General features: G+C 44.4%; 1 protein-coding gene across 1 annotated transcript in view; it reads right to left on the bottom strand.

Annotated features, from left to right (window-relative positions):
* Window positions 1-27324, bottom strand: part of LOC141060473 (uncharacterized) — a 190916-nt gene that overhangs the window by 61867 nt on the left and 101725 nt on the right. Inside the window, 1 exon segment of the mRNA XM_073556738.1 lies at window positions 15130-15848. Within this exon segment, the coding sequence (XP_073412839.1) occupies window positions 15130-15848 (719 nt within the window).

Raw genomic sequence — 27324 nt, 5'->3', positions numbered from 1 at the left:
CTCAACTATGGGAGACAAACTGAGAAAAAAAAATCCAGAAAATCACATTGTCTGTTTTTTTTTCATTTTATTTGCAAATTATGGTGGAAAATAAGTATTTGGTCAGAAACAAAATTTCATCTCAATACTTTGTGATATATCCTTTGTTGGCAATGACAGAGGTCAAACGTTTTCTGTAAGTCTTCACAAGGTTGCCACACACTGTTGTTGGTATGTTGGCCCATTCCTCCATGCAGATCTCCTCTAGAGCAGTGATGTTTTTGACTTTTCGCTTGGCAACACGGACTTTCAACTCCCTCCAAAGGTTTTCTATAGGGTTGAGATCTGGAGACTGGCTAGGCCACTCCAGGACCTTGAAATGCTTCTTACGAAGCCACTCCTTCGTTGCCCTGGCGGTGTGCTTTGGATCATTGTCATGTTGAAAGACCCAGCCACGTTTCATATTCAATGCCCTTGCTGATGGAAGGAGGTTTGCACTCAAAATCTCACGATACATGGCCCCATTCATTCTTTCATGTACCCGGATCAGTCGTCCTGGCCCCTTTGCAGAGAAACAGCCCCAAAGCATGATGTTTCCACCACCATGCTTTACAGTAGGTATGGTGTTTGATGGATGCAACTCAGTATTCTTTTTCCTCCAAACACGACAAGTTGTGTTTCTACCAAACAGTTCCAGTTTGGTTTCATCAGACCATAGGACATTCTCCCAAAACTCCTCTGGATCATCCAAATGCTCTCTAGCAAACTTCAGATGGGCCCGGACATGTACAGGCTTAAATAGTGGGACACGTCTGGCACTGCAGGATCTGAGTCCATGGTGGCGTAGTGTGTTACTTATGGTAGGCCTTGTTACATTGGTCCCAGCTCTCTGCAGTTCATTCACTAGGTCCCCCCGCGTGGTTCTGGGATTTTTGCTCACCGTTCTTGTGATCATTCTGACCCCACGGGGTGGGATTTTGCGTGGAGCACCAGATCGAGGGAGATTAACAGTGGTCTTGTATGTCTTCCATTTTCTAATTATTGCTCCCACAGTTGATTTCTTCACTCCAAGCTGGTTTGGCTATTGCAGATTCAGTCTTCCCAGCCTGGTGCAGGGCTACAATTTTGTTTCTGGTGTCCTTTGACAGCTCTTTGGTCTTCACCATAGTGGAGTTTGGAGTCAGACTGTTTGAGGGTGTGCACAGGTGTCTTTTTATACTGATAAGTTTAAACGGGTGCCATTACTACAGGTAATGAGTGGAGGAAAGAGGAGACTCTTAAAGAAGAAGTTACAGGTCTGTGAGAGCCAGAAATCTTGATTGCTTGTTTCTGACCAAATACTTATTTTCCACCATAATATGCAAATAAAATGAAAAAAAAACAGACAATGTGATTTTCTGGATTTTTTTTTCTCAGTTTGTCTCCCATAGTTGAGGTCTACCTATGATGTAAATTACAGACGCCTCTCATCTTTTTAAGTGGAGGAACTTGCACTATTGCTGACTGACTAAATACTTTTTTTCCCCACTGTATATATACATAAATCATCGAGCTTGTTCATGCCGCCGGTCTTTAACGCTGTGACCTGGAATTTCTTCTCCTCTTGGGTGGATGGGTGGGACTTGCTGCCCCCTCCGTCAAGTCTGGGAACAAAGAGGGCCACTCGACCCCATCCTATCCTTTTGTGTCCTTACTTAATCCCTCCTCCCCTATGTCATTTCCCCTGTAGTCCTATACTACTACCTGTCGGCTCATCTTTCTCCCCCCCTTCCCATTCAGCCGTCTTATCACTCCCCCCATCATCATGTCAGCCTCCCCTTATCACGCTGTTTCATGTCCTGCTGATACTTGACTCTGGTAAGGTCGATTCCTCGTGAATAATTCCCCGTTCCCCCCACTCCCCCCCTCCCCGCCAAACAAGGACAAGCAACAACCATTTCTTGGGTATAAAACGACCACAGCAGCCAATTTATTGATATTTTGATAATTAAAGACCCTTGGTGAGGTCCTCGAAGCTAAAAAGGTCTGGTGACTTATCTTTCCATGGCATTGACTCTTCCCTCCCAGCCTTACTTCTAGCCATGAGACCCAGAAGTACCATTAAACTGAGGGAAGAGGTTGCCCTCCTGACAATGTGATCCCAATGTTCCATCGCCGGGTATCACCCAACTCTTGTATCCGTATGAACCCGACGTTCCATCGCCGGGTATCACCCAAACTCCAAATAATGTGACCCCAACGTTCCCTCGCCGGGTGTCACCCAAGTCTCCAATTAATGTGAATCTGACGTTCCATCGCCAGGTATCGCCCAAACTCCAAGTAATGTGACCCCGATATTCCATCGCCGGGTATGACCCAATCTCACCAGACCACCACCACAACACCATCCAATGAAAGGATCCATGTATTTCAGGAATCTCCCAAGCCGAAATTTAGCCAACTTTAAGGACCCACCAACGCCATAAAATATCAATGCACCCGAGTAGAACCCCACTGCTCATGAAGAGCCATCCTCCAGCCGTCAGGAGAGGAAAGAACCCCTGTGGGGGAAACCTCCAGGGAACCATGGCTCATGAATTGCCCTTCCCCTGCGCTTAAGAGGTAACTGGAGTTAACAGTATCAGCTAACTCCCTTTACACCGGCTGGTGGGAAGTGATCAAGGCACTTTGCTCGACAGGTTCTGCATCATTTTGTTCAGGTTATCCACCCGATCTGACATAGCACGGAGTGGGTCCATGGCATACAGTAAATCCCAAAGCCCCCGAAAAAATGTGCGGTCGGTGATAATGTAGTGACACGGGGTGTCACAGAGGTTAAGCCTGGGGGTGCTAACAGAGGACGTGCAGCAATAGACAGGGTGTGCGAAGTCCAAGGAGTGCAGTGCGCACAGGACCTGAGCCTAGACAGACAAAACCAATAACGTCAGAGAGCAAAGTCGAGGGTCAGAAGCCAGACAGGAATGAGGTAATCAAGGACAAGACAGACGAGTAACCAGAGGCAAGCCAAGGGATCAGATTACCAGGAGGGACGAATCAGTACCAAGCAGAAAGACACAGACAATAGTCAGGGGGCCAACCGGATCATACACAGCAAACAAACACAGGCAGAGGAACAACGATACAGAGAGTAACCTGGGTCAGCGACCTCAAACCGAGTAGACTGACCCAGGAAAAAGGGGCGGACATACCGCCGGTTCAACCGGTGCAGTGCACCGGGGCCCAGAGGCTCTAGGGGGCCCCTGCAGGGCGGCTAATGATGAGGGGAATCTGGCCGGTTTCTCCAGGCCTGAGGCTCCGGGGGCCCCTGGCCAGATTGCTCTCATGTGTGGCGGGCAGGAGCGGAGCTGATGGATCCTTCCTGCCCGGCGCCAGCACTTCCTGTCTCTGAGAGCAGCGCCGCTGAATGACGTCATCATTCAGCGGCCACTGTGCGAGAGCGAGGAAGCCGAAGCAGCCGGAGGTGGAGATGCTGCGGACAGGTGCTGTCACTGTGTGCGTGTGTATGTGTGTGTGTGTGTGTGTATGTATGTATGGATGTGTGTTTGCATGTATGTGTGTCTCTATGGATGTGTGTGTGGATGTGTGTGTGTGTATGGATGGATGGATGTGTGTGTGTATGTTGTGTGTATGTATGTATGTGTGTATGTATGGATGTGTGTATGGATGTGTGTATGTATGGATGTGTGTATGTGTGTGTATGTATGGATGTGTGTATGTATGGATGTGTGTATGTATGGATGTGCGTGTGTATGGATGTGCGTGTGTATGTATGGATGTGTGTGTATGGATGTGTGTATGTATGGATGTGTGTGTATGGATGTGTGTATGTATGGATGTGTGTGTATGGATGTGTGTATATGTGTGTATGTATGGATGTGTGTATGGATGTGTGTATGTATGGATGTGTGTGTATGTATGTGTGTATGTATGGATGTGTGTGTATGTATGTGTGTATGTATGGATGTGTGTGTATGTATGTGTGTATGTATGGATGTGTGTATGGATGTGTGTATGTATGGATGTGTGTGTATGGATGTGTGTATGTGTGTGTATGTATGGATGTGTGTGTATGGATGTGTGTATGTGTGTGTGTATGTATGGATGTGTGTGTATGGATGTGTGTATGTGTGTGTGTATGTATGGATGTGTGTGTATGGATGTGTGTATGTGTGTGTATGTATGGATGTGTGTGTATGTATGTGTGTATGTATGGATGTGTATGTATGTATGTGTGTATGTATGGATGTGTGTGTGTGTATGGATGTGTGTATGGATGTGTGTGTGTGTATGGATGTGTGTGTGTGTATGGATGTGTGTATGTATGGATGTGTGTGTATGTATGTGTGTATGTATGGATGTGTATGTATGTATGTGTGTATGTATGGATGTGTGTGTATGTATGGATGTGTGTATGTGTGTGTGTATGTATGGATGTGTGTGTATGGATGTGTGTATGTGTGTGTATGGATGGATGTGTGTGTATGTATGTGTGTATGTATGGATGTGTATGTATGTATGTGTGTATGTATGGATGTGTGTGTGTGTATGTATGTGTGTATGTATGGATGTGTGTGTATGTATGTGTGTATGTATGGATGTGTATGTATGTATGTGTGTATGTATGGATGTGTGTGTATGTATGGATGTGTGTATGTGTGTGTATGTATGGATGTGTGTGTATGTATGGATGTGTATGTATGTATGTGTGTGTGTGTATGGATGTGTGTCTGTGTGTATATATGTATGCTGACCTATGCGTCCTGGCATCCCCAGACAACTATTACTTTCTGGTAGCAGCCCGCGCAGGAGAGAAGCAAAACCTCTAACATTCTGTAGGGAAAAGGGAGATAAGCCTGACCCCCATAATACCAAGTCAAGAAAGAGGCACAGTCCCTGCGCAGCCCCCACACAGAATACTGCTCCTGGCGTAGCCCACTAATGTGGGACAGTCCCGCAGAGTCCAGGACCATATAACGCCACCATAGTAACACTGCATGTGGTGCCCAAATAATAGTGTTCTGAGACGTATATATTATAGGAGCAAAGAAAGTGCCAGTATCGACATCTAATATTTCAGTTATTACTGTGTCAGAGAACCCAAGTCATGGCGCCACCAAATCTCCAGTTATAACAATAACCATGCCAGACAGTGCAGAGTGATAAGTCAGAGAATGGGCCGCGCAGTACTGGGGTCCCACCAAGGGCTACATCTGCCCGGAGTTTTTGGGGGTTTCCTCTGGGTGCTCCGGTTTCCTTCCACACATGAGCAGGTTACTTTTATGTAACAGCGCAGACAGTGAGGAGATGGTGGACGTTAGGCAGCACCATTTAACTAGCACAAAAAGGAAAATCTATGTATAAGTGTATATAAGTGAGCACTATATGGCGGGTTACACTAACAGGGTCACTACAGTATATTATACTGCAAGCGCTATAACATCTATGACACGCTCTATCAGGCTCGGACTGGCCCATAGGGTAACAGGGGCCCCTGTGCAAATCAGGGCCCCCAACCTTACTGTATGGGCAGGACTTGTCATAATTCACTTTATTCACTCTGTTCAGAAAAAAGCAGCATCTCATCATTCATTAACCAAACTGCCCAATTTATTATTATATAGAGATATAAGTAAATGTGTGAGCCAGGGTCGTGTAATATTTGTATGCAGGTGAAAAGTGGGCCCCCCAAAGTCAATGTTACTGGTGGGCCAGTCCGACACTGTGTTCTATTATATACACTGTTCTGAATGGTCTTATTTTCTATCAGTTAAATGGCTGTTTATGCCTTTACGTGTTGACGGGTGTCACTCTCAGAACTAGGCCTGTCCCCATCAGTCTCCATAAGCTCCTGTGATTGTTACACTGGCCCTAGCGGGGGTCACCGATATTTCCCGCTAGGCCCCAAGTCCTAGATATGCAAGTCACAGGATATACACTGGCCATCGCCGTACCATGAAGAACAGCCCCAGCCCATACTCTGTACCGTACGCCTGCAGTGGAAGCAATGGCCACAGGAACGTTCCTCTGCTACAGCCGGACTGTCTACCAAGCCTGGAGCTGCTTACAATCTTCTACTGGCACAGAGAACAAATCTCCCTCACAGCCCAGGCCTTATCCGGCGTCTGACCGATATCTGAACCTTCCGTGGCAATGTGTGTGTATATATATATCTTTGACGCCATAAAAGGAAGGGGGCCCAGACACATTTCTAACACAGTAACATAACATAGTTAGTAAGGCCGAAAAAAGACATTAGTCCATCCAGTTCAGCCTATAAAATTCCGTCAGAATAAATCCCCAGATCTACGTCCTTCTAAAGAACCTAACAATAACTGTAAGATACAATATTGTTCCGCTCCAGGAAGACATCCAGGCCTCTCTTGAACCCCACGACTGAGTTCGCCATCACCACCTCCTCAGGCAAGGAATTCCAGATTCTCACTGCCCTAACAGTAAAGAATCCTCTTCTATGTTGGTGGAAAAACTTTCTCTCCTCCAGACGCAGAGAATGCCCCCTTGTGACCGTCACCTTCCTTGGTATAAACAGTTCCTCGGAGAGATATTTGTATTGTCCCCTTATAAACTTATACATGGTTATTAGATCGCCCCTCAGTCGTCTTTTTGCTAGATTAAATAATCCTAATTTTGCTAATATCTGGGTATTGTAGTTCCCCCATCCCCTTTATTAATTTTGTTGCCCTCCTTTGTACCCGCTCTAGTTCCATTATATCCTTCATGAGCAGCGGTGCCCAACACTGTACACAGTCCTCCATGTGCGGTCTAACCAGGGATTTGTACAGAGGCAGTATAATGCTCTCATCATGTGTATCCAGACCTCTTTTAATGCACCCCATGATCCTGTTGGCCTTGGCAGCCGCTGCCTGGCACTGGCTGCTCCATGTAACTTTATCATTAACTAGGATCCCCAAGTCCTTCTCCATGTCAGATTTACCCAGTGGCTTCTCGTTCAGTGTGTAATGGTGATATTGATTCCTTCTTCCCATGTGTATAACCTTACATTTATCATTGTTAAACTGCATCTGCCACCTTTCCGCCCAAGTTTCCAACTTATCCATCTGGAGCAGAATACGATCTTCTCTTGCATTGACTGCTTTACATAGTTTTGTATCATCTGCAAATATCGATATTTTACTGTGCAAACCTTCTACCAGATCGTTAATAAATATGTTGAAGAGAAGAGGTCCCAACACCGACCCTTGCGGTCCCCACTGGTCACAGCGACCCAGTTAGAGAATATACCATTTATAACCACCCTCTGCTTTCTATCACTCAGCCAGTTACTTACCCATTTACACACATTTTCCCCCAGACCCAGCATTCTCATATTGTGTACCAACCTCTTGTGTGGCACGGTATCAAACGCTTTGGAAAAATCAAGATCTACCACATCCAATGACTCACCTTGGTCCAGTCTATAGCTTACCTCTTCATAAAAACTGATTAGATTGGTGTGACAGGAGCGATTCCTCATAAACCCATGCTGATATGGAGTTACACAGTTATTCTCAGTGAGATAATCCAGAATAACATCCCTCAGAAACCCTTCACATAACTCACCAACAATAGAGGTTAGACTTACTGGCCTATAATTTCCAGGGTCACTTTTAGAGCCATTTTTGAATATTGGTACCACATTTGCTATGCGCCAGTCCTGTGGAACAGACCCCGTCGCTATAGAGTCTCTAAATATAAGAAATAATGGTTTGTCTATTACATTACTCAGTTCTCTTAGTACTCGTGGTGTATGCCATCCGGACCCGGAGATTTATCTAGTTTAATCTTATTTAGCCGCTTTTGCACCTCTTCCTGGTTTAGATTGAATCATAGAATCATAGAATGGTAGAGTTGGAAGGGACCTCCTGGGCCATCTGGTCAAACCCCCTGCTCAAAGCAGGATTCGCTAAATCATCCCAGTCAGATGTCTGTCCAGCCTCTGTTTGAAGACTTCCATTGAAGGAGAACTCACCACTTCTCGTGGCAGCCTGTTCCACTCATTGATCACTCTGTCAAAAAGTTTTTTCTAATATTTAATCTGTGTCTCCTCCCATTCAGTTTCATCCCATTGCTTCTAGTCTTTCCTTGTGCAAATGAGAATAAAGTTGATCCTTCTACAATGTGACAGCCCTTTAGATATTTGTAGACAGCTATTAAGTCTCCTCTCAGTCTTCTCTTTTGCAAACTAAACAATCCCAAATCCTGCAACCTTTCCTCATAAGACAGGGTTTGCAGACCGGTCACCATTCTGGTCGCTCTTTTCTGAACTTGCTCCAGTTTGTTGATGTCTTTTTTAAAATGTGGTGCCCAAAACTGGACACAATATTCCAGATGAGGTCTGACCAAAAGAGGAGTAGAGGGAAATAATGACTTCACGTGATCTAGACTGTATGCTTCTGTTAATACATCCTAGAATTGCATTTGCCTTTTTTTGCTGCTGCATCACACTGTTGACTCATATTCAGTCTGTGATCTATTAGTATACCCGTGTCTTTTTCACATGTGCTGTCACTTAGCCCTATTCCTCCCATTCTATATATGCTTTTCTCATTTTTATTGCCCAGATGTAGTACTTTGCATTTCTCCCTGTTAAAAACCATTCTGTTAGTTGCTGCCCACTTCTCCAGTTTATATCTTTTTCAATCCTCTCTCTCTCTTCTCTAGTATTAGCTATCCCTCCTAGCTTTGTGTCATCAGCAAATTTAATCAGTTTACCCTCAATTCCTTCATCTAAATCGTTGATAAAGATGTTGAACAATACAGGGCCCAGGACAAAGCCCTGTGGTACCCCACTTGAGACATTCTTCCAACTGGATGTGCAGCCATTTACGACCACTCTTTGGGTCCGATCACTAAGCCAGTTATGAATCCACCTAACAGTTGCCTTGTCCATTCCATACTTAGTCATTTTTTCAATAAGGATTGTATGAGATACTTTGTCAAATGCTTTGCTGAAGTCAAGATATACTATATCTACAGCATTTCCTTGATCCACCCAATCAGTGATTCCGTCATAGAAGGAAATTAAGTTAGTCTGACATGACTTATTAGTTACAAACCCATGCTGACTCTGTTTAATCACTTCATTCTTATCCAGGTATTGACATACATGTTGTTTAACAATTTGTTCAAAGATCTTTCCTGGTATAGAAGTCAGACTCACCGGCCTATAGTTGCCTGGGTCCACCTTCTTCCCCTTTTTGAAGATAGGAACAACATTTGCTCTTCTCCAGTCTTCTGGGACTTCTCCTGTTCTCCAAGAATTTTCAAAGATTATGGAGAGGGGTTCAAAAATTTCTTCTGCTATCTCCTTCAGTACTATGGGGTGTAATTCATCTGGACCTGGAGACTTGAATTCATTTAGGTTAGCTAAGTGTTTCCTCACTATTGGTGACCCTTAATATAGGGTTTTCTTTGTTTCTCGGCATTTCATTTTCCACCGTGAATTCTGTGGAGAAGAAGGTGTTTAATATATTAGCTTTTTCCTCATCATCTACATCCATACTTTCCTCACAATTTTTTAATGGGCCTACACTTTCACTTTTGATTCTTTTACTATTGATATAGATGAAGAACAGCTTGGGATTAGTGTTACTCTCCTTAGCGATGTGCTTCTCTGTTTCCTTTTTGGCAGCTTTAATTATTTTTTTAGATAAAGAATTTTTCTCCCTATAGTTGTTAGATCTTCAGCGGGGCCATCCTGCTTTAGTAGTGTAAATGCTTTCTTTTTACTGCTAATTGCCCTCTTACTCCTGTGTTTAGCCACTTTGGGTTTTTCCTATTTCTTGTCCTTTTATTCCCACAAGGTATAAACCGCTTGCAGCGCCTATTAAGGATGTTCTTAAACATTTCACATTTATTTTCTGTATTCCTATTTCTGAAGACATTGTCCCAGTCACCCAGATTGAGGGCATCTCTCAGCTGGTCACACTTTGCCTTCGTAAAGTTCAGTGTTTTTGTGACTCCCTGACAAGTCCCCCCAGCAAAAGACAAGTGAAACTACAATATTGTGGCCGCTATTTCCTAGACGCCCAACAACCTGCAGATTTGTTATTCTGTCAGGTCTGTTAGATAGTATTAGGTGTAAAGTGCTGCTCCTCTGGTCGGATTCTGCACCAATTGTGAAAGATAATTATTCTTGGCTATTAGCAGAAACCTGTGGCCTTTATGGGTTTCGCAAGTCTCTGTTTCCCAGTTAATATCCGGGTAGTTAAAGTCCCCCATAACAAGGACCTCATTATGGGTTGCAGCTTCATCTATCTGCCTTAGTAGTAAACTTTCCATGATTTCTGTTATATTTGCACAATCGCACATTCAGCGTCTCCCACTCCCACACCACCTCCTCATCCCACCTTCTCTCTGTCCCCCAAGTCCCCCAAGGCTCTGTTTTAGGACCCCTACTCTTCTCAATCTATACACTTGGTCTGGGGCATCTCATAAAGTCCCACAGATTCCACTACCACCTTTATGCTGATAACACCCAGATCTACCTCTCCGGCCCAGACGTCACCTCTCTGCTGTCCAGAATCCCAGTGTCCATCAGCCATATCCTCCTTCTTCTCCTCTCGCTTCCTCAAGCTCAATGTGGACAAATCTGAACTCATCATCTTTCCTCCATCTCTCAGATCTTCCTTACCTGACCTAGCTATAAAAATTAATAACATCACACTTTCCCCAGTGCCGGAAGTCCGCTGCCTCGGAGTAACCTTTGACTCTGCCCTGTCCTTCAAACCGCACATCCAAGCTCTTTCTACCTCCTGTCGCCTCCAGCTCAAAAATATTTCCAGAATCCGTCCTTTCCTCAAGCCTCAGTGTACTAAAATGCTTGTGCATGCCCTCATCATCTCCCTCCTCGACTACTGCAACATCCTTTTCTGTGGTCTCCCTGCTAACACCCTCGCACCTCTCCAGTCCATCCTTAACGCTGCCGCCCGACTAATTCATCTCTCTCCTCGCTACTCCTCCGCTTCTCCCCTCTGCAAATCTCTTCACTGGCTCCCATTCCCTCAGCATATCCAGTTCAATTTACTAATACTGACCTACAAGGCCATCTATAACCTGTCTCCCCCATATGTCTCTGAACTAATCTCCCGATACCTTCCCTTACGTAATCTCCGGTCCTCCCAAGACCTCCTCTCCTCCACACTTATTCGCTCCTCACCCAGCCACCTCCAAGACTTCTCCCGAATAGCCCCTATTCTCTGGAATTCTTTGCCCCAACAAGTCCGACTATCAACCACATTTGGATCCTTCAGACGGAACCTGAAAACCCACCTTTTCAGGAAAGCCTACAGCCTGCAATGACCCCGCTACCTCCTCTCTCACCACTACTGGTGATCTCACCTCAACCAACACCGAAACTGCTGCAACCCACCAACCTACTGTCTCCTTCCCCACCATCCTGTAGCATGTAAGCCCGAAAGGGCAGGGTCCTCTCTCCCCTCTGTATCAGTCTGTCATTGTTAGTTTGTTTACTGTAAGTGATCTGTAATTTGTATGTAACCCCCCTTCTCATGTACAGCACCATGGAATCAATGGTGCTATATAAATAAATAATAATTTGGGGGTTCGTAAGAGACCCCAAAGAGAATTTTGTTACTATTTTTCCCTCCATGTATTTCGACCCATATGGACTCGACAACCTCATTCCCTTTGCTAATATCTTCCCTTAAAGTGGACTTTAGACAAGACTTTACATAAAGACGAACCCCTCCTCCACTCCGATTTTTACGATCCTTTCTAAACAGACTGTAACCCTGTAAGTTATCTGCCCAGTCATAGCTTTCATCTCACCATGTCTCAGTTATTCCCACTATGTCATAGTTACCTGTAGATATTTCTGCTTCTAGTTCTTCCATCTTGTTTGTTAGGCTTCTGGAATTTGTGAGCATGCATTTTAGAGAATTTTGCTTTGTTCCAATCTCCTCCCTGTTGATTGTTGTAGAAATTTTCTTACCTCCCTTCTGAGTATGTTGTCTTGGATCTTCTTTGCCACACCCCATATCATTCATCAGTATAATATCTGGTTTCATGTTCGTGTCTAACGTTTTTCTTCCCATCCCCTCTTCTTCTAGTTTAACGCTCTCCTGATGAGTGTAGCGAGTCTTCTGGCGAATGTGTGTTTCCCAGGTTTGTTGAGGTGTAGTCCATCTCTGGCGAGGAGTCCATCGTACAGGTAATTCACACCGTGGAACAGGAATTCGAATCCTTGTTGTCTGCACCATCGTCTTAGCCAGTTGTTCCCATCAAGGATTCTGTTCCATCTCCTGGTGCCATGCCCGTCTACTGGAAGGGTAGAAGAAAAAACTACCTGTGCATCCAGTCCCTTTACTTTCTTCCCAAACTCTTCAAAGTCCTTACAGATTGTCGCTAGGTCCTTCCTTGCCGTGTCATTGGTGCCAACATGTATCAGAAGAAATGGGTGGACGTCCTTGGAACTGATGAGCTTTGGTATCCTACCGGTCACATCCTTGATCTTCGCACCTGGGAGGCCGCATACTTCTCTTGCGGTTATATCCGGTCTGCAGATGGCTGCTTCTGTGCCTCTCAGTAGTGAGTCTCCCACCACTTCCACTCTTCTTCGCTTCTTGGCTGTACTTTTTGTTGTCGCTTCTGGGTGTTGCTGTGTACCCTTTTCTTCTTTGCTTGCTGGTTGTGCCTCATCCTTAGGTGTACCATCGTCATCCTCCGCAAGGCCTTGGTATCGGTTTGTCAGTTGTGTGGTTGGTGATGTCTCTATGGTCTTCTTGCTTCTTTTGGTCACATGCTTCCACTCGTCTGCTTTTGGAGGTTCTCTGACACTTTCTTCACCTTCTGTGACCAGTAGAGATGCTCCTGTTCTGTCTAGGAAGTCTTCATTTTCTTTGATGAGTTTCAAAGTTGCAATTCTTTTTTCCAGACCACGCACCTTTTCTTCTAAAAGGGCAACTAATCTAATCTAATTTCTAGCACAGGGGCCCCAAGCTGTCAGTGTCCGCCCTTGCCCAGGAACTACCAACATTAAATAGCCGCCCCAGAACCAAAAAGAGGCAGACAGACTTAACCCTGACCTGACCAGGATGGAGCTATAACCACCCCGTCCTGAGTGATGACACAGGTTAGGGCATTTCTGGGAATTGTAGGATATTATCGGCGAATTATTCCGAATTTCCTCATGATAGCCGCCCCCTCACTTATCATCTCAAAGGCACAAAGTCGACGAAGGTCAAATGGTCCTTTGACGCCAACACTCCAGGAAAGTGTTTGTGCCCGTGTGGTATGTTAAGGACTTGAACCATGGACATTGCTGTCCGTGAGCTGGCTGATCCCCGCTAGATGGACTGTTTTTTTTGTTTGCTGTTTTGCCCACAGGGCCGTGTTTATTTTTCCCAGCTTGGTTTATGCTGCCTTTAATAAACCAAACACATTCTTAAAGAGACAGTGTCCCGTCTCCACCTCTTTGTCCTGCCGAGTGAGCCGCTCTATCACAATACACACACATAAATATATTGTAGGGATTCGACTCGCTCAGGTGCAGCGGGAGACAATCATGAGACAGGTTCTTCCAAAAGTTCATGAGGTTTATTTTCATCATAAACCCACAAAGCAGCTTATAACCAAAATGGCCCTTTAGCTTGGGCAAAAAGAACACAAACGTCCGCTAACTCAGGCTCAGACCTGGAGCCTCAGGACACACAGGAGGCTTGTCCCTCCTTACACACAAGCTACCTGGTTCAGGAGCAGGCTACATTATAAGCGTGTAGCCATACCCATGAACCCAACAGCTGACTGGTCACGTGACTGTGACCTCACCACAGGTCCCTATAAAACAATAATAATACAGCAATATCTGCCTTACATTATGGAGACAAGCCATCTCTGAGACACATATCTCCCATCGATTATACAACCCTTAGCTACGCCACAATATATATATCCATACACACACAAAGTTTATAAGTTTATTTTTTATTAGAACAAACTACTTTTTATTCAGAAAACATGTATTTTCTGTTTTTAAACAAATATTTTTTAAATAATTATTTTACAATATTTATTGTTCCTACAAGGGGACTTGACACAACATCTCCTGTTCGCATTGTCAAATGCTGACAGCGGCATTTGAATGGCACTTACGGCAATCGCGCCAGAAATGCGCACACCGGTGACCCGCGTCATGTGGTCTCCTTGAGACCTTTATGGTTGGCAGTGTCGGATTGCTACAAGCGCCACCCAGTGGTCGGCGCTCATAGCAAGTCAGTGATTCTGCTACATAGAGGCCATGATCAGATCGCCTCTATGTAGCTGAGACGATCAAGTCGTGGCCGCTTCTAGCCTCTCATGGAGACTATTGAAGCATGTCAAAAGTTAAAAAAAAAAAAAAAAATGTTTTTAAAAATATGAAAAAAAATTTAAAAGTTGAAATCACCCCCCTATCGCCTCATTCAAAATAAAACAATAAAAATAAAATCACACATACACATATTTGGTATCGCCGCATTCAGAATCCCCCTATCTATCAATAAAAAAAGGACTAACCTGATGACTAAACGGCGTAGCAAGAAAAAAATTAAAAACGCCAGAATTACTGTTTTTTAGGTCACTGTGACATTACATTAAATCAAAAGTTCGTATCTGTACCAAAATGGTATCAGTAAAAACATCAGCTCTGCACGCAAAAAATAAGCCCTCATCCAACCCGACATCATGAAAAAATGGTACAATTTTTTATTTTACAAAGTTTGGAATTTTTTCACCACTTAGATAAAAAAAGAACCTAGACATGTTTGGTGTCTATGAACTCGTAATGACCTAGAGAATCATAACGGCAGGTCAGTTTTAGCATTTAGTGAACTTAACAAAAAAGCCAAACAAAAAAACAAGTGTGGGATTGCACTTTTTTTGCAATTTCAACTCACTTGGAATTTTTTTCCCGTTTTCTAGTACACAACATGGTAAAATCAATGGAGTCGTTCAAAAGTACAACTCGTCCCGCAAAAAACAAGCCCTCACACGGTCATATCGGCAGAAAAATAAAAAAGATATGGCTCTGGGAAGAAGGGGAGCGAAAAACTAAAACAAAACCGAAAAAAGCTCCGGGTGTTAAGGAGTTAACAAGATCTGATCTAACAGTGAAAGATTTTCCACATTCTAAACATGAAGCTGGCTTCTCCCTGTGTGAACTCTTTCATGTCTAACAAGATCTGATTTATTGGTAAAGCATTTTCCACATTTTGGGCATGAAAATGGCTTCTCCCCTGTGTGAATTCTTTGATGCCTAATAAGAACATGTTTAAAACTAAAACACTTTCCACATTGTGAACATTTAAATGGCTTCTCCCCCGTGTGGCTTTTTTGGTGTTCAATCAGCTTTGGTTTCACGGTAAAACATTTTCCACATTGTGAACAAGAAAATGGCTTCTCCCCTGTGTGAAGTCTTTGATGCCTAATAAGAATATATTTCAGTTGAAAAGTTTTCCCACATTCTGAGCATGAATATGGCTTTTCTCCTTTGTGGCTTCTTTGATGTCTAATCAAAGCAGATTTTACAGTAAAACATTTTCCACAATCTGAACATGAGTACGGCTTCTCTCCTGTATGAATTCTTTGATGTCCAATAAGACCATGCTTCGCGTTAAAACAGATCCCACATTCTGAACAAGAAAATGGTTTCTCCCCTGTGTGTCTTCTATGATGTCTAACCAGACGTGATTTCCGTTCAAAACATTTCCCACATTCTGAACATGAATATGCCTTTTCTTCTTTGTGAATTTGCTCATGTCTACCAAGACATGCTTTATTAGCAAAGCATTTTCCACATTCTTGACATGAATACGGCTTCTCCCCTGTGTGAATTCTATGATGTCTAACCAAACCTGATTTATAGGAAAAACATTTCCCACATTCTGAACATAAATGTGGCTTTTTCCCTTTGAGAACTTTGTGAACTTTGACACCCGATTTGTCACTTGTATTTTGATTTCCAGTCTGTGATGAATCAGGAGATCGGATCTGTTTCACAGGATCAGATGATACATTTTGGATACGAGGGGCGGAGATTATATCTTCAATATTGGCATTTTTCTCACATCCATATTGAATGACACTACAATCATCTGCATTAACATCTGAAGATTTTGGATGTTCCTCTGAGCTCCCGGTACAGTCATCTGCAAAGAGTAAAACGGATATTATTTTTTTAGTAATAGAAACTCAACAAATGTACTGACTTTTTATGACGGTGAAGCAGAAGTCCAGCGAGGGTGATATCCATAAAAAAAAACAACTTTTTGTTCCATTTTCATTAAAAAGCACATAAGTCCAAAATCCATCTTTATATCCAGAGACACAAACGGGCAGTTCCTACCGGTAAGGCTATGTGCACGTGCTGCGGATTCACCTGCGGGTTTTTACTTGCTTAATAATGCAAGTAATGACCACATGTCCAGCGAGGAGCACATCCCCTTCACCGCTACATACAGCCCGCAGTGTAAAGAGATCACTAATATCATCAGAAGAAGAAAAATCCCTATGCTGAGCCGGGATAGAACGCTGAACCAAATCCTATCCAAACCAGTGCGCTATATTGCTAAAAAAAGCTCCTAGTCTGAACGCCGTCCTATCCCCCAGCCTCTTTGCTAGTGAGGACAAAAGGTTAAAAGAGAGAGAAAACTGGCTCAGTACAAAAGGTCCATACAAGGGTGGGCATAATATCTGCACCTGCTGTACCTACATGTCACTCATATGTCACTAAAAAGACGGACACAATTAACCCCTACATCACCTGTAATACCCCCAATGTTGTGTATTTGATTACTTGCACCACTTGTGACCAGCCATATGTGGGGTGTACAGGGCGCCCCCTGAAGGTCAGAATCAGGAGGCACCTGTCTGACGCAGGCAGAGAATAAAATCCCTCATAAGAGCTCTGCCGCATCCAAACATTTCATCCAGAAACACAATGGGGATGTCAGCTCATTTGAGGTCCGCGGTATTGAAAGGGTTAAAGCTCCGGTTTCGAGGGGGAGATATAAAAAGAAAAATGACCAACAGAGAGACATGGTGGATGTAACAACTTAAGCCCAGAGCCCCCCTAGGCGTGAATATTCGGCAAGACCTCATGATGAATGATAAGTTCTAATTCTTGTGTTTTGTTTCGCTCTTTCTCCTGCCTTAAGCATAGGATCTGTATATGCAAATTCCAGGCTGAACTCATGGATTATCTGTAGGTGTTGCTGTTTCTGTTGTCTGCAGGATCAGAGGGTGTCACCTAATGGGCCTCGTCCTTTATAGCGGCCCTCTGCCATTTTATCGCTATCACAATGATTGAGGCGGCACGACCGCTGAAACGCGGAGGATTTTAAATGCCCTTTAAGCCTGTGACTGTCACTGGTAGGAACTACCCGTTTGTGTCTCTGGATATAAAGATGCATTTTGGACTTATGTGCTTTTTAATGAAAATGGAACACAAGTTATTTTTTATGGATATCACCCTCGCTGGACTTCTGCTTCACCTTCCTACTACTTGCAGCACTGCATGATCCGCGCGGTGGGACTGGAGAGGAGGTGAGCGGATCTTCGTGGCTTCTTTTTTGATATTTAGTGTGATCTTGCTCCCCTCTCAAATATCATTTTCCATCATAATATACTTAATAAGACACACGGGTTACCTTTGACAAAAATGTCACATATGGCTTCTAATGTGGACACGGCCCAAGGAGTACACACCACACAATCATTAGAGGGAGAGTATACAGCCAGAGGAAATAAGGCACAAGAAATATTCTCAAGAAATAAACCTGACTACACAAAGGAATCATGTGAACTTGATACCCTTATGAAACTATTGGAAAAATTACAAACAAGGGAACCTAAAACATGGTGGGACTTTACCACATTGAACGCATATATAAGTAAAAACATGATTCCAAGGGGATTCACACTAAAGAAAAAAGCAACCACTACTCTTTCTGATAGCTTTGAGAAATCGTGGTATGAGGTCCTGGATAATTGCTCCATTCAGCTCATGAAACTTATTATTCAAGAAGAAGAGAAAGTTTTAGCTTCAATTCATGAACTGTGATGTCCGTCTGGTGCGAGTCTGGACTGCAATTGAGACAGCACCCCGAGCAACCCCGAGACCCTTTACCCCTATACAGGGATCTGGAATTACAGCAGAGCCCAGGAGGTGGCTGTCTGTAAAAGAGCAGCGGACCAGAGCAGGACGGTCGCCAGAAAGGGATAAATTAACGGGTCCAAAAGCGTATTCTAAACCAGGCGGGCGCGAGAGGTACAAAATCGGCAGAAAGTAGCAGAGTCAAAATCCAGGCCATGGTCAGAGTCATTAACCAGGAGAGCAGCAGAGGTACAAAATCGGCAGGCAATAGCAGAGTCAGAAATCCAGGCTAAGGTCAGAGTCAGAATACTAGCACACTGGGGAAACCAAAACTATATCTGGCAGCCTGCAGGACAGGCCCTAAAGCATTTGAAGGATAAGGCTATCCCTCACAGGCTCACAGTCTGATGACCTCATCTGGACCGCCCCCAGGACCAGGCCAGATGGCAATGCACCAACCCCATCACCTCTGACAGAGGAGCGGAGCCTGCACCCACCAGATGCCTGCGCAGGAGCCCCTTCTCTTTCACCACCATCACCCACGGGAGAACCACGGCAATGCCCAACGACAGAGGCATGTGTCAAAGGAGCGGACCCACATGAGGATATAGCCCTCCTATCGCCGGCACCACCAGTCGGAGTCCGGCGCCTCCCAGTGGCCGAGGCAGCAACAGCAGCCCCCGAGTCCGACGGTGACATGACAGTCCGGCGCCTCCAAGTGGCCGAGGCAGCAACAGCAGCCCCCGAGTCCGACGGTGACGTGACAGTCCGGCGCCTCCAAGTGGCCGAGGCAGGAACAGCAGCCCCCGAGTCCGATGGCGACGTGACAGTCCGGCACCTCCTAGTGGCCGAGGCAGGAACAGCAGCCCCCTAGTCAGATGGCGACGTGACAGTCCAGCGCCTCCTAGTGGCCGAGGCAGGAACACCAGCCCCCGAGTCCGACGGCGACGTGACATGAACAAATTGATGAGACTAAAAACTCTTTAAAAGTATACTCATCTTTGAAACAATATGATGAATGGATGAAATCTATTAAATCAAATCTCAACAAACTTGAGGAACATATCACCCAAACTAAGAAAAGCAAATTTGAAAGGGACAATCAGGATTATATTTGCAATGAGGTAGATGATTGGCATGAAAAAAAGACGTGCACCATATAAATCACCTAATTCAATCTTGAAAGGGAGTAATAGAAATCGACAGATGAATTACCAGCAAAGAAGGGTTAATTTATCTGATACGGACGTCTCTCATGAAAATACGGACGAATACACCTCAGGAAATACGTCTGGTTCCTCTTATGAAAGACAACAATTTGTCCCTCATCATGACCAAAGATTTGGAAAAGACCCCCCCAACTCAAGCACCTCCAAAAAACGTACGAGACGCAGGAGAAGGGGTGGCAGGAAGCATAACAACAAGAAGATATCCACAGAGGCGAAAGAAGGCGAGAAAAATGTGGCGATCAACTTGTCCAGCTATCTAATTAGTGAGACCCAAATGGAGATTCTATCTAAAGGTCTCACTTTCTCCCCCACGAATGACTTTGAAATGTACAGAACATTATCTGTCCGAAATCTGACTTTAAAATGTCATTTTTTCAAGGAAAAATCTGATCATGACGTTATACAGAACTCAACCACACAGAGTGACCTGACCACACTGGGTAGAATAGGGACTTTCCAGGAGCTTTGCTCCATTAGTGATCTGAGGACCCTAGAGAGTGAATCCATAGAATTCATCCCAAATTTAAACTCTGGTTATAAACCTAAAAAACCCTATTTTTACCCTGTCAATTCAAGACCTAACATCTTGGATTCATTCCAGGAATGCATAGAGGAGGACCTGATAGAACTTGAGAAGAAATCCTCATGTAACCACAGCAGACCCAACCTGACTAAAACAGAAAGGAACGCTTTGGAGGAGATGAAAGGGAATCAAGATCTCATAGTCAGAAGAGCTGACAAGAGGGGGGAGCTGTGGACCTATTGAATGCAGGTCTATACGTACAGCAGGACATCTTGATGCTGAATAACAACAGAACATACAGGAGACTACAGCATGATCCCACTGAATTATTCCAGAAAATACTAAAAGATCTGCTTTCTGAGGGTTTGCGCTCTAGGAGCACTGGATAAAAAACTGTCTAAATTCAGATTCAATCATCACAATCTCCCCTTTCAGGAAAAGTCCCGCCACTAACTCCATATTATACGCCAAATCATGGCATCCAAGACATGTAATAAAAAAAACATGTGGGGGAACTCTACAGGTGTAAGAGGAATTCTACCACCAAAGAAGTCTATGACATGAGTAAAAGAGAGGTGAAAATCCCTCATAAGAGCTCGGCCGCATAGAATCATAGAATCGTAGAGTTGGAAGGGACCTCCTGGGCCATCTGGTCCAACCCCCTGCTCAAAGCAGGATTCGCTAAATCATCCCAGTCAGATATCTGTACAGCCTCTGTTTGAATACTTCCATTGAAGGAGAACTCACCACTTCTCGTGGCAGCCTGTTCCACTCATTGATCACTCTGTTAAAAAGTTTTTTCTAATATCTAATCTGTGTCTCCTCCCATTCAGTTTCATCCCATTGCTTATAGTCTTTCCTTGTGCAAATGAGAATAAAGTTGATCCTTCTACAATGTGACAGCCCTTTAGATATTTGTAGACAGCTACTAAGTCTCCTCTCAGTCTTCTCTTTTGCAAACTAAACAATCCCAAATCCTGCAACCTTTCCTCATAAGACAGGGTTTGCAGACTGGTCACCATTCTGGTCGCTCTTTTTTGAACTTGCTCCAGTTTGTTGATGTCTTTTTTAAAATGTGGTGCCCAAAACTGGACACAATATTCCAGATGAGGTCTGACCAAAGAGGAGTAAAGGGAAATAATGACTTCACGTGATCTAGACTGTATGCTTCTGTTAATACATCCTAGAATTGCATTTGCCTTTTTTTGCTGCTGCATCACACTGTTGACTCATATTCAGTCTGTGATCTATTAGTATACCCAAGTCTTTTTCACATGTGCTGTCACTTAGCCCTATTCCTCCCATTCTGTATATGCTTTTTTCATTTTTATTGCCCAGATGTAGTACTTTGCATTTCTCCCTGTTAAAAACCATTCTGTTAGTTGCTGCCCACTTCTCCAGTTTATTTATATCTTTTTGAATCCTCTCTCTCTCTTCTCTAGTATTAGCTATCCCTCCTAGCTTTGTGTCATCAGCAAATTTAATCAGTTTACCCTCAATTCCTTCATCTAAATCGTTGATAAAGATGTTGAATAATACAGGGCCCATGACAGAGCCCTGTGGTACCCCACTTGAGACATTCTTCCAACTGGATGTGCAGCCATTTACGACCACTCTTTGGGTCCGATCACTAAGCCAGTTATGAATCCACCTAACAGTTGCCTTGTCCATTCCATACTTAGTCATTTTTTCAATAAGGATTGTATGAGAGACTTTGTCAAATGCTTTGCTGACGTCAAGATATACTATATCTACAGCATTTCCCTGATCCACCCAATCAGTGATTCCATCATAGAAGGAAATTAAGTTAGTCTGACATGACTTATTAGTTACAAACCCATGCTGACTCTGTTTAATCAGTTCATTCTTATCCAGGTACTGACATACATGTTGTTTAATAATTTGTTCAAAGATTTTTCCTGGTATAGAAGTCAGACTCACCGGCCTATAGTTGCCTGGGTCCACCTTCTTCACCTTTTTGAAGATAGGAACAACATTTGCTCTTCTCCAGTCTTCTGAGACTTCTCCTGTTCTCCAAGAATTTTCAAAGATTATGGAGAGGGGTTCAAACATTTCTTCTGCTATCTCCTTCAGTACTATGGGGTGTAATTCATCTGGACCTGGAGACTTGAATTCATTTAGGTTAGCTAAGTGTTTCCTCACTATCTTTCTGTTTATAGATATCCTGGATTCTTCTATTCCCTTAATAGGACAGTGAAGAACAGTTGATGTTACATTTCCTTTCTGAGAGAAAACAGATGCAAAATAGGAATTTAAAAGTTCGGCCTTCTCAACATCCTGTCTTACCATTTCATCATTTTCATCCTGTAAAAATCCTATAGCATCTTTGACTTTTCTTTTACTTTTGACATATCCCCAAAATCCTTTATTATTGCTTTTGACATCTCTTGCAAGCCTCAATTCATTGTCAGCTTTAGTAATCTGATTTGTGCCCTGCAGGTTCTGCAGACAGCATTATATTCTTCTTTAGATATGCCTCCCTCTTTCCATTTTATAAACATTTTTTTCTTCCTTTTTAGCATGTGCTTAAGTTCTGTGTTCATCCATCCTGGTTTCCTTAAATGCTTCCTATTCTTCCCTCTTTTCTGAATTGTTAACAATTGTGCTCTGAGAATTTCATTTTTCAAGATTTCCCATCCTTCCTGGACATTTTTGTCTTTAAGGATATCCAGCCATTGGATCCCTCCAATTCTCTTTCTGAATCCCTTGAAATCTGCCTTTCTGAAATCTAACCTTGACGTCTGAGTCTTCACGGGTCTTCCTCCCCTAGTTATCCAAAATTCTAAAATAGCATGGTCGCTACCTCCTAGGGTCCCAGCCACTTTTACCTCCTCAACCATTTCCTCCCTGTTTGTAAGGATTAGATCCAAGGTAGCAGTTCCCCTTGTTTTCTCCCCTACCTTTTGGAAGATAAAGTTGTCAGCAAGAGAGGATAAGAATTTCCTTGACCTGTTAGTTTTGCCTGAGAGAGATTCCCAACAAATGTCTGGATAGTTGAAATCTCCCATGACAACTATGTCATATTTTTTTGAGAACTTGGCCATTTGCTTCATAAAGAGTTCATCCATATCTTCAGCTTGCACAGGCGGCCTGTAGTAAATGCCTACAATTGTGTCCTTTCCATTGTTCTGTCCTTGTATTCTTACCCAAACAGTTTCCACAGAACTCCCAGTCTCTGAAGCTTCAATCTCTGAGCAGATATACGCGTTTCTAACATACAATGCGACACCCCCTCCTCGTTTATCAAGTCTGTTTCTTGCAAATAAGTTGTATCCTTCTAGTCTTGTATTCCAATCATGTGTATCGTCCCACCAAGTTTCAGTGATTCCAATGACATCATATTTCTTTTCCTGTGTTAGTAGTTCCAATTCTCCTTGTTTGTTGCTCATGCTTTGTGCATTAGTATAGAAACATTTTAGTTTGTGATTGGTTTCTCTTTCTCCAATATTTTTATTATTTAGATTCTTTTGTCTTTTTTCTTCCTTTCCACTTCTAATAGCAGAGTTCTCAATAGCATTTGTCAGGTGTATGGCTTTTTCTGGTCTTTTGCTTCCCTTCCCATGTTGTTCTAGTTTAAAGCTCTCCTTACAAGTGTAGCAAGGCGACTTCCAAATACATGTTTTCCAGTCTTCGTAAGGTGCACCCCATCTCTAGCAAGTAGTCCATCGTAAAGGTAATTCACTCCGTGATCCATAAATCCAAATTGTTGCTGACGGCACTATCGACGTAGCCAGTTGTTCACCTGCAGAATCTTATTCCACCTCCTTGTTCCATGGCCATCCACTGGGAGGATGGAAGAGAAGACCACCTGCGCTCCCAGTTCTTTCACTTTCTTTCCTAAGTCTTCAAAGTCTCTGCAGATGGTTTCCAGGTCGTTTCTTGCGGTGTCATTTGTCCCCACATGTAGTAGCAGGAATGGGTAGTCATCTGTAGGTCTGAAGAGTCCTGATATCCTGTCAGACACATCTTTAATTTCTGCACCTGGAAGACAGCACATTTCTCTTGAAGTTATATCCGGTCTGCAGATAGCGGCCTCTGTTCCTCTCAGCAGGGAATCCCCCATGACCACCACTCTCCGTTTCTTCTTCACGACGTTTTTCTTTCTCCATCCAGGAGGACTCTGAAGGCGTACAAGGTTGCTGTTTGTGGGCAAAGTCTTATCCTGATGTGTTTCTTCATCATTTTCCTGCGTGAGAGCCTGGTACTGGTTCCTGAGCAGTATGGGCGCTGACTGCCTCCCGATCCTCCTGCTTCTCTGGGTCACATGCTTCCATTCCTCTGTTTCTTCAGGTGTACTTCAAAATTCTTCTCTTTCTGTAACATGAAGAGATAATTCTGCTCTGTCTAAGAACTCTTCCCCTTCCTTAATGATCTTCAACGTAGCTAACCTCTCTTCGAGATTTTGCAACTTTTCCTCCAACAGAGACACAAGCTTGCATTTGTGGCATGTGAAGTTTGGATTTTCCACTGGTAAGTCTGTGAACATGTAGCAAGAAATGCAGCTCACCAGATGGCTCCTGGCCTCTTCCATATTGAGATTTCTTAAAAACGATGAAAGATGAGCCAAAATTCCGGTTTTTCGATTTCCTCTTTTCAGCTGCAACGGCCAAAACCCAGTGATCGTTGAGCTCGCGGAGACTCTTCACTTATCCCAGAAGGCACTGGGAATATGCAAATGATCTCCTCAGGACTCTAGTCGGGCAGCAGAGTTAAGGATGGACTGGAGAGGTGCGAGGGTGTTAGCAGTCAGGCCACAGAAAAGGATGTTGCAGTAGTCAAGACGGGAGATGGTGAGGGCATGCACAAGCATTTTAGTAAATTGAGGGTTGAGGAAGGGACGGTTTCTGGAGATATTTTTGAGCTGGAGGCGACAGGAGGTGGAGAGAGCTTGGATGTGCGGTTTGAAGGTCAGGGCAGAGTCAAGGGTTACTCCGAGGCAGCGGACCTCCGGTACGGGGGAAAGAGTGATGTCGTCAATTGTTATAGATAGGTCAGGTAAGGAGGATCTGTGAAATGGGGGAAAGATGATCAGTTCAGATTTGTCCACATTCAGTTTGAGGAGGCGGGAGGAGAAGGAGGATATGGCTGATAGACACTGGATTCTGGACAGCAGAGAGGTGACGTCTGGGCCAGAGAGGTAGATCTGAGTGTCATCGGCATAAAGATGGTACTGGAATCCGTGGTACTTTATGAGTTGCCCCAGGCCAAGTGTATAGATTGAGAAGAGTAGGGGTCCTAGAACAGAGCCTTGGGGGACTCCAACAGAGAGAGGGTGGGATGAGGAGGTAGTGTGGGAGTGGAAGACGCTGAATGTGCGGTTAGAGAGGAGATCAAGGATAGGGCAAGGTCTTTGATGCCAAAAGAAGAGAGGATCTGTAGTAGGAGGCAGTGGTTAACTGTGTCGAAGGCATATGATTTTAAATGCCCTTTAAGCCTGTGACTGTCACTGGTAGGAACTACCTGTTTGTGTCTCTGGATATAAAGTTGGATTTTGGACTTATGTGCTTTTAATAAAAATGGAATAAAAGTTATTTTTTATGGATATCACCCTCGCTGGACTTCTGCTTCACCTTCCTTTTCTACCGCCGACCATGTTCCCTGGACCAAATGGTTGTGCAGATATGCTCTCCATCCCCTGGGACTGGCATCTGTGGTGCCTACCCTGGTGACGTGAGGAAACCAAGGGTCCGCCTCCCGAAGGGATTCTATCTCCAACCACCAATTACCTCCCGAGGCAGTGTACCTTCCAGATAACCCCATATTTGGGCCCATTTTACTGCTGCGATGCAGGAGGTCAGGGACCCCAGGAGGGACAAGGCGTTCCTGAGGGACATCGCCAGATCTTGTATTGACCTGAAGAGGAGACTGAGTTAATTTTTCCTTCTTTTGATCCGGTAAGCGACACTCCTGCTGGCAGGAGTCGAGTAAGAGTCCCAGAAAGATGTGTCCTTTGTGCGTCTAACCTTGATTTTTCTATGTTTAAACACTACCCCAAGCTTTCTAAGAAGGAGGCTATGTCTCTCACGTAACTCTGGCAATGACTGAAAGAACAACCCACTATCACGAAGTTGTCCAGGTATGGGATGACCAGTCTGTTTCTTTCTCTGAGGTGGGCCGTAACCTCCGCTAATAGTTTCGTGAACACACGAGGAGCTACCGCTAGGCCAAAGGGGAGGGCCCTGTACTGGAAGTGCCTTGTGGTGCCCCCTACTGGTATACTGCTACTCTGAGAAACTTCTGGAAAGCTACTTATATTGGCATGTGGTAATACATGTACTTCAGGTCCAGGACGGCCACATAGCAACCAGGAAAGAGCAGTTGTATCGCTGACTTTATTGACTTCATCTTGAACTTGGGAATCTTGAAGAACTTGTTCAGGCCTTTCAGGTTGAAAATTGTTCTGTATGAGCCATCTGACTTCCTTATTAGAAACAGGGGAGAATAAAAGCCTTTCCCTTCCTCTGCTGTAACACCCTGCAGAACGTTTTTCTCTAGGAGGATTAGTACCTCTGATTCCAGTGCTACTTGCTCCGAGCTGGAAGCTAGTGGGGCTGTCACGGTGACCCCCTGTCTGGTGGATATCTCCAGAACTCCAGCTTTAACCCTGATCTTACCAGGCTGAGAATCCAAGGGCTAGAGGGTATTTTCTCCCAGGCTGAAAGGAAAGTGAGAGTTGACCTCCCAACTGGGGTAGGGAGTCATTTGGAGGGCTTCCTACCACCCTGGGAAGGATTACCGAATAGGTAAGTGTCTCCCATACAGTCGATGATATGGGAGACACTTTAGCCCTATCCCTGCATGGCGTTTCCTCCGAGAGGGATTAGGACCTTAAAGAGTTTTCTACCTCCGTCCTGATGAAGTTCTTAGGGTGGAGGAGAAGTCTGGGGTCTCATTTGCCACAATGTCATTGATACATGCTTGGCATAATTTTTTGGGCCATGTACTAGCCAGACCCTGCCCGCACAGAGCACAAAGCTCTGTGCTTCGATTTCCCTATGCATTTTCTAGGGGGATCCTACCAGAATGGCCGGAGAGAGAGACTCGCATTATTAAAATGAGATTCTCGTAGCTCACTCACCACTCAGAGGAAATTGAAGGGTACTGGAACAGGAGGCAGAATGTCGTCCGAAAGGTCTCCTTTAGAGACAGCGGAATCTTCCATCCTAATAGAGCTGTGCTGACTTGTCCTAGAATCTTTGGACCTTAGTGCCCCGCTGGAACGCCTATCCTGATGCAGTTGCATCTGACTGTGGGGTCGCTGCTGCTTCTCTGGCTCCAAATGCTGCTGCTGTGGCTGCAGCCCCTGCGGAGAGGGCTGCGGTGCATCCATAGCTGCACTGGTGCGCCTGCCTAGCCAGCGATCTACCCTTAAGTACTGTGCTGTAGGGGATATGCCGGACGGCGCGCTCGGTACCCACCCCTGGAAGTGCTCCGAGTGAAAGGTCCCGGCCGCGACGAGCGCA

Source organism: Dendrobates tinctorius, unplaced genomic scaffold (assembly GCF_039654945.1).
Source record: "Dendrobates tinctorius isolate UK_male_01 unplaced genomic scaffold, ASM3965494v1 ptg000237l, whole genome shotgun sequence".
Taxonomy (NCBI): Eukaryota; Metazoa; Chordata; class Amphibia; order Anura; family Dendrobatidae; genus Dendrobates; species Dendrobates tinctorius.
Note: the sequence above shows the minus strand (reverse complement) of the source record. Positions and strands in the feature narration are given on the sequence as shown.